At 67.9% G+C, this 7,802-nt stretch overlaps 2 protein-coding genes across 6 annotated transcripts in view; one reads left to right on the top strand and one right to left on the bottom strand.

Annotated features, from left to right (window-relative positions):
- Nucleotides 1-3,812: 3,812 nt before the first annotated feature.
- Nucleotides 3,813-7,802, bottom strand: part of LSP1 (lymphocyte specific protein 1) — a 38,763-nt gene continuing 34,773 nt past the window's right edge. For 3 of the 5 annotated variants that reach the window (XM_046016146.1, XM_046016144.1, XM_046016148.1), the window contains exon 11: nt 3,813-4,550. The gene's annotated coding sequence lies outside the window, so the exon portion shown is untranslated. The remainder of the gene's footprint in view (nt 4,551-7,802) is intronic. The other 2 variants (XM_046016145.1, XM_046016147.1) reach the window with 1 other exon arrangement.
- PRR33 (proline rich 33) lies at nt 4,557-7,147 on the top strand. Its single transcript, XM_046016143.1, has one exon. The coding sequence runs from the start codon at nt 5,661-5,663 to the stop codon at nt 7,032-7,034; it is 1,374 nt and encodes a 457-aa protein (XP_045872099.1). The 5' UTR covers nt 4,557-5,660; the 3' UTR covers nt 7,035-7,147.

The raw sequence follows: 7,802 nt of genomic DNA, 5'->3' as shown, positions 1-7,802 counted from the left end.
GGGCACATGTTCCTCAGCGCAGCCCCACCTGCCTCCTCCGTCAGAGCACGTGGCCCGAGGGCCTGGGTCTCCCGTGGAGTGGAGGGCTCGGCCAGTCCTCAGCCAGGCGTCCGTCGTGTCTGAGCCCCGCTTAGTGCCCAGACCTGGGGCGTGCGGGACAGATGGGCCCGAGAAGTAACAGCCCAGGCAGGAGCTCGAGCACTGAGGGTCCTCGTCACCCCAGGGACTGGCCCTCCCCAAGGCCAGAGCCACACCTCTGCCCTCAGCCTGGGAGCTCCCCGTCTGGGGGTCCAGACCGTGGGGACCTCTGGCCCCAACAGCTGAGCTCCGCGAGCCACTCACCGCACGTTCCGCCCTGTGCTGGGGGGGCCTGGCCTTTCTGTCTGTAGCACTCCACGTGGCGCCTTCTGTCCTCAGGACTCTGGGTGGCACGGTCCAGCTGGCAGACATCTTGCCCAGGCCTCTGCTGGTCCCCTTGCTTGCCCCTCGGCTAGGGAAACCGAGAGACGGAGAAGGGCCACAGCCGTCAGGCACCTCCTTCTAGACCGGAGGGCACCGGTCAAGGGGCTGCCGAGCACGGACAGTGGGGTCCGCAGGACGGCTTGGTCCAGGGCAACAGCTGGCGGGCCAGCACGTGGGACAGGATGAGTCCTGGCGAGATGCAACCGAGGCCCCTGACCTCTGGAGGCTTCGAGTCAGGGACGACAGCGTGGCGGGCAGGAGACGCACGCCCCAGCTCCAGCTCCACACGGCCAGTGGTCCTCGGGGCCTTCTGGAAGGGTCCCACTAACACCTCATTCAGTCCCCCAAACTGGGGATAAGGCCACAGGGACCCAAGGCAGGACAGGCATACCTACAGCTGTACGGCGAGGGCACACAGAAACCCTCTCCCACCTGCCCTCCCGAGGCCCGAGCTGCTGGGGACGGCCCTGCCCTCCTTCTCCGAGTGCCGCTGTTCCCCCCACCTGCCCAGGTCCTTGGACTCACAAGGGCTTGGAGGACCCCATGCCCTTGACCCTTGGCCAACTCTGCCCAGTGGGTCACCCGTAGAGTCCTTTCCAGGGGAGCCCCCGGGGTATCTCCGGGACTGCCTCCTCCCCATGGCGGGGCTTTCCCTGGCTCTTGTTGCTCTGCTCAGAGACCTGCGCACAGCCCCCGACCCTGCACACACAGACAGATGTGGGCACGCACATCCTGCAGCGTTTGGCCTTGTCTGTAGGTCGTGCTGGAGTCTGGCCCGGGAGGCCCCGCGCGCACCCAGCCCCGCACAGCCCACGGGTGCCCGGCTCCTGGGAGCTGCCAGCTGCCCCGTCGCTGGGGCCCGTGGTCTTAGCAGCTGCACCTGCGGTGGCCCTGCCCGGACCCTGCAGTGGCCCTGCTCGGCCAGCAGAGGAGGGTGGCCGCCAGCTCAGTGGCCTTGGCCCCTGGCAGGTGCTCTCCTGTGAATGGGCGAGCCAGGGAGCGGGCGCTGAGGTCAGAGGAATTGCACAGGTTTTATTTTGGGCATCCGTGACCTCCTCCTCGGGGCAGCAGGCCCGGGGTGCAGCGGGACAGTACTGAGCCGGCATTGCTGGATAGGCCGCAGGCCTCTGAGAGCCTTCGACAGGTAATCCACACCCTAGTCCACCGGGCCTGGCCTAGCTTGGGTGGGAGGAGAGGGCCGGGCAGGAGCCTGCTCTGGGGCCCGGATGGCGTCTGGAGGCCTGGGGGGAGGCAAGGGATAGGGGTGGCCCAGCCCTGGCTGGGGTGGAGGACTGATCTCCACCCCAGAAAGGGGTTGGCTAGGGGGACCTCGGGGACAGCTCGGCCCGGGGATGGTGGGGTGCGGGCTTCGAAGCCAGCAAAGCTGTTGAGGCCACAGAGGAAGGAGGAAGCTGCGAGGAGAGGCGGTGCCCCAAATATCTTGGCTCCGGCTGTCTTCAGAGGTGACCCCAGGGGGGTGGGGGGAGATCAGGGCCCCCCACAGTCTGGGTTCCGGCCCGTTTGCATGGATGGGGGTGGCGTGGCCCAAGGGACCTTGAATGGGTTCTGGGCCAGCACCACCAACTTGGGCTCTGCCAGGCCCCAGACAGAAACTGCGGACTCTGCACTTCGGGGACAGTCCCTCCCAGCCCTGGGCACCTGCCAGCCCGCACACCCTGGTGCTCCTTCAGGACCTGTAGAGGACGGGTCGGCTCCTGTGTCGGGGGCAGAGGAGTGGTGGGGCGGACGGGGCTCTCAGGCAGGCAGGACATCCCAGGCCAGGGACCCCTTGGGCAGAGGCCATTCCAATCCTCGGGACCCTTTAGTGGGTAGGCCCTGACTCAACGTCTCTGGGAGGTGGGGGCTTGCCATCACCGCCGTAGTGGGGTCAGCGGTACTCAGAGGTTGAGCCCTGGGTCCTCATCCTCAGAGCGCAGAGCAGGTTGAGCGGGGCCTGCATGGGTCCGGGCTGCCTGGCTGGCTGGCTGGCAGCATCCTCCCATCTGCCTCCCATCCCGTGGTGCCATCCACGCCGTCCCTGCTCTGTGTCCAGCCCTGGACCTTTCGTGGTCAACTCTGCTGCTGCCCTTGGACGGCCCATCCAGCTGGGTGCGAAGGGAGAGAGTGGTGTGTGCCCTGGGGGAAGTGCCCCCCAGCAGAGCGGTCTCTGAGGTGGGCTGTGGTGGGAGGACATGGCTGTGGCTTCGTGGGGTCTGAACGCTCCGGAGTTGGACCTGGTTACCCCATCCTCGGCGAGGCAGGCAGATTGTGACCCGAAGACCTCAAAAAGTGGACATCCGAGCACAGCCAGGCCTAGAATGCCAGAGGCCTATCCGTCCTGCCCTTCGAATGGGTTCCCCAGATGATGAGGGCATCAGGGCCCAGGGCTGGGGAGCACGGCCTCTAGCCGTCTAGTCTCCCCCTTCACACTCTGGTCCACTTCCGACTTCCCCAACCATTTTCTCCCGTGCATCCATCTCACATTCACTATCTGCCTTCCTCCCTTCCACTGTCCGTCCAAGCAGCGTACAGCACACTCACTACCAACACACTCACCCAGCCTCCCAGCCTCCCAGATGGCTGTCCACCCACGACTTATCCATTTTGTCTTTCTATTCATACATCAGTCCATCTACCCTCCATCCCCTCACCCCTTCACCCGCCCATCCATCCACTCATTTACCCACGCTTCCACCCACCACCCACCATCCAACCATCCAACCATCCACCCATCATCCATAATCCATCCATCCAACCATCTACCCATCATCCATTCATCCTTCCATCCATCCATCCAACCATCTACCCACCATCCATACATCCATTATCCATCCATCCGTCCATCCATCTTTCCACTGATCCATCTACCCACCCTTCCAACTATCATCCATTCTTCCACCCCTTCACCCATCACACATCTGTCCGTCCACCCATCCATCCGTCCACTCGTCTGTCCAACATCTCGTCCATCCATCTACCCACCCTGCCATCTATCATCCCTCCACCCAACCACCCACACATCCATCCATCTGTCTACCCATCCATCCATCCATCCATCCATCTCTCCACCCCTTTACTCATCATCCATCATCTGCATCCATCCATCCACCCTTCTATCTATCATCCCTCCACCCCTTCATCCCTCCCTTCATTCATCCCTCCACCCCTTCTCCCATCATCCATCCATCCACCCACCCATCTCCACCCTCCCATTGTCCACCACCTACATCTCTCCATCCACAAATCTTCACTGAGCATCACCCAGGTGCCAGGATAGGGAATAACCCCAAGGGGGGGTGTTGTTTTGGGAGGGGGCACAGTCTAGGGACAAAGACCAGAAATGCACCCTGTTTCATGCGCAGTAAAGTTTAATCAGGCCAGTCAAGGGGGGAAGCATCAGGGGGCTCTGGGAGAGGAGGACCGGATCTCAGCCATCACGAGCACCCGGGCCTAAGCCACCACGCACCTCGGATCCCAGAGTCTAACACTGCGGAGGGCCATGGGACAGGACAGGGTGTCTGAACCTGGAGGCCAGAGGCCTGGGTGCTACCCTCTCCAGGGCGGGTGGGGAGGGCTTCCCGACTGGGCTGACGCGCTGCCTTGTCCCTCCCCCGGTTAGTGAGCACAGAATGAGCACGTGGAACGCACGAGGGCTTTATTGCACCAGGAGGAGGCGGCTGCAAGCGGGGGTTGGGGGCCGGCCGGGGCCTGAGCATGTGGTGCAGGAGGCGCACTCTCTTGACCTGGAGACCCCCCGGCAGGTGATCTCTCTCTGCCCGTCCTGGGCCTTCCTTGGGAACCCTTGGCCTCTGTGAGGGGCGGCTCCTTGGGTCAATCACCAGTGACAGTCCCTTTCCTGCCCCTGCCGTGAGAGGCAGAGCGGGCATCAGAGAGTGGGAGGGGAGCGAGGTCAGGAGGTCGAGGAGCAGAGAGGCGGCAATTGCAGTGGGCGATGGAGGGCTGTGGGCAGGCCCAGCGGGCCATGGCGGCAGCTCTCGCGGCAGCGCCGGGCTGGCTTCGGGCCGGACTCTCCCCCACCCGCCGAGCGTGGGGGTTGCTGCCAAGAGATACCTGCAGGCTCGGGAGAGCTGAAACACAGGGCGGGTGGGGGCATGAGGCTGCGGTCTAGGGAGGGGCCACGTGCCCAGCCCTCCGTGCCGCCAGCCTGGCTCCGACGGCCACCTGGGCCCCGCCGACGCGCCGCCCTCCGCCCAGGGGAGACCTCCCTATTCCGGCTGCCGAAACGCTGTGTCTGCTCCCACCTGGGAAGCTTGCTTCCCCGACGCTGGGCCCCGGGACCCCGAGCCTCCGTGGGACTCAGGGTGGAGGGGGTTCCGCCCATCGCCTGCCCGCCCGCTGGCCGCGCGGCCCCGGAGCAGGACCTGGCGTTCCTGCGGTTGCTGGGGTCCTGGGCCCCCAGAAGCAGGCGCAGCCAAGAGCGAGCCCCGGGCAGATCCGCTTCTGCCTGACAGAGCCAGCCCCCACAGCCCCCACAGCCCCCACAGGGCGGCAGCTCCGGGCCTCCTTCCTGCCACAGACCGGCCGGCCTCTGGCTTGGCCCAGACGCCATTTGTCAACGTCCTTGCAAGCACGTGGCGCCCAGAAACCAGGGCGGGCGGCTTGGCCAGGACCACCCCAGCCAGGATGTCTGCGGGAATATCCCATTTAGCGTAGCTCAGCGAAAATTGCTCCCACCTCACGGCCAATCTACCTCTCATGATGCAGCCTCTGGCCGCCGCCCTCGCCGCTGGCTCGCAGTGGACGAGCCTGTGGTCTGACCGGCGACGGCGCGGCGCCCCTCACGCGTCTGCGGGCACAGGCGCTCTTCCTGCCCTGGCCGGCCGCCGGCCCAGCACGTGCCTCCCCTTGGAGCGCGCCCGCGGGCCCCACGGCCCAGGCTGTGCACCGGGGGGCATCCTCGTCCGTCACCCGCCGAGGGCCCCAGGCCTCTGTGGACGGCTTCTAAGTCAGCATGAGGTGCAGCCGCCCCCCCGAGTTGCTGACGCAGACGGATTTGCTAGGGATGCCCCCAGCGGCTGCCAAGTGGTCGGAAAGCAGAGCTCCCAACGGTCAGGCGGGGACCCCTGGAACCCCGGGCCTCCCGCATCATGGGGGAACCATGTGCCCCTTGCGGGAGGGGTGCTGGCCGTGAGGAGGGCTAGCCTGATGGCTGTCTCTCTCCTCCCCAGGCTGCGACGATGCTCATCGTGGCTGGCCTGTGCCCCCAGGGGCCCTCTGGACCCCCGCCCCCCCTGCTGCCCAAGCCGGGGAAGGACAACGTGCGTCTGCAGAAGCTTCTGCGCAAGGCCGCCCGGAAGAAGATGACGGGGGCTGGGCCTCCGGTGCCCCTGGGGGCTTTCCGCACCTCCCTGTCCCCCGTGAGCGAGGCCAGCCACGACCAGGAGCCCACGGCCCTGTGCCCCACGGAGGCCCCACCACCCACAGAGGCCTCGCGCCCCGTGGCTGCCCTGCCACGCTCGGCCCGCAGCGCCGTCATCCACCACGTGGCGTCACCTCCGCAGAAATCCCCGTTCCCCTTCAGCTTCACCCAGCGCAGGAGCCTGGCCGCTCCCTTCAAGGCCACAGGGCCACAGCTTGCGACCCCGGCTCCGGCCCCCGCCCGGCCCCCCAGCGGTCTCACGCAGGTCGCGACCCCCGCGGCAGGGGTCACCCACGTCAGCCACTTGCACATCCGGCTGGTGCCATCCCCACAGGCCGGGACCCCTGAGCCCCAGAAGACGGCCCCAGATGGGGAGCCTGGGGGGGAGGACCAAGACACAGCCCCGTGCCCTCCCGGGGCCCAGCCCCTGGTTCCCGTGGCCCACATCCGCCCGCTGCCCACTGAGGCCCAGGCTGCCAGTCCCTGGCCTGAGGCGCCCCCTGCCCCCAGACCGCCCCCAGGCTCTGAGGTCTCGGGGCCCAGAGAGGCCGGCCCTCGGGCTGGGCTGCCTGTTGCCCCCACCTCCTGCTCCCGGGGACCCTCGCCTCACGAGCCTGCCCCCGAGGGCCCTGCTGTGGAGCCCTCGCAGGTGCTCCCTGCACCCGGGCCTGCCGCTGAGGCCGAGCTGGGCTCCGGACCCCGTGGGGCCTCGCCCCCTGCCCCGCTGTCAGGCCCGCACCCGCGCCCTGTCCCCAGGGTGGCTCCCAAGCCCCAGCTCAGCGGCTGGACGCGCCTCAAGAAGCACCTGGTGGAGGAGGCGGAGGCGCCCCCGTTGCCGGGGCCGGAGCAGAGCCCGGGCCCGGAGCAGAGCCCGGGGCCGGGGGAGCAGGCGGCGGCAGCCCCCGTGGGCCCAGTGTCCCGGCCCCCGGCCTCCCGGGCCTCCAGGATGTGGGACGCGGTGCTGTATCGCACGTCGGTGGCCAAGTCCCCAAGCGGCCCGGCCGGGCCCGAGAACAGGGCTGGTGCCCTGGCTGGCCTGGGCCGCCTGCCCTTCCTGTGCAGGCCGCGGTTCAACGCCCGGAAGCTGCAGGAGGCGGCCACCCGGCCCCCGCCCGCCGTCCGCCCCGTCCTGGACCTAAGCCCCAAGCCCAAGAACTTCAACCGGACGGCGGCCGGCTGGGGGCTCCAGTGAATGGCCCGGGGGGCCCCAGGGCCCGGGACCATGGCGCAGACCGAAGAGGGACAGGGTGTCTGGGGGAGGCCACGGCCGCTGAAGAGGTCGCTGGGGCCAGACGGACGCTGGGCAGCCAGGAGGGGGCAGGGCGGGTGGGTGGTGGCCTGAAGGAGGGCAGCAGAAGGGCGACGAGGCTGGGGGCAGGTGGGGTGAGGGGGAGGGTCCGCGGCGGGTAGAGTGTGGGCCTGGCGGGGGAGGGGCTCGTGTGAGAAGGAACGCGCGCTGCGGGGGCAGGGGGGCCGACAAGCCCTGAATCAAAGAGGGGCAGGTCCGGGGCTCCCGAGGGGCTGCAGGCAGGCAGGGAGGGTCTCTGAGCCTGACTCGATCTCTGAGGCTCGTCAGGGCGGGGAGGATTCTGTGGGCTCGCTCCGCGGGGACGGACGGACATTTGCTGTGCAGAGTGGGACCGGCCGGGGAGTCAGCCATCGGCCGGCAGCAGGAGCTGAGGCAGAGGCTCCGCGCTTCAGGGAGCCGGACCCAGGCCTTGTCCCTTCTGGTGCCCACCTCGGGTTCTCTCACCGAGGGGCCGAAGCCTGGGCGGGGCTCGCTGCAGGGAGGTGGGGGACGGTCTCACCGTCAGTCAGGAGCCAGCGTCGCTGGCCAGGTGAGGAGGGCGCCCTCCGTCCTGGGGCAGAACAGCCCAGCGGGGCGGGTGAGGCAGTGAAGGAGACCCCAGGCCCCCGGCAGCTTTCGGGCCCCAGTGTGCAGCCAGGGCGGGGGTCAGGG

Source organism: Meles meles, chromosome 8, assembly GCF_922984935.1.
Source record: "Meles meles chromosome 8, mMelMel3.1 paternal haplotype, whole genome shotgun sequence".
In the NCBI taxonomy this organism is placed as follows: Eukaryota; Metazoa; Chordata; class Mammalia; order Carnivora; family Mustelidae; genus Meles; species Meles meles.
Note: the sequence above shows the minus strand (reverse complement) of the source record. Positions and strands in the feature narration are given on the sequence as shown.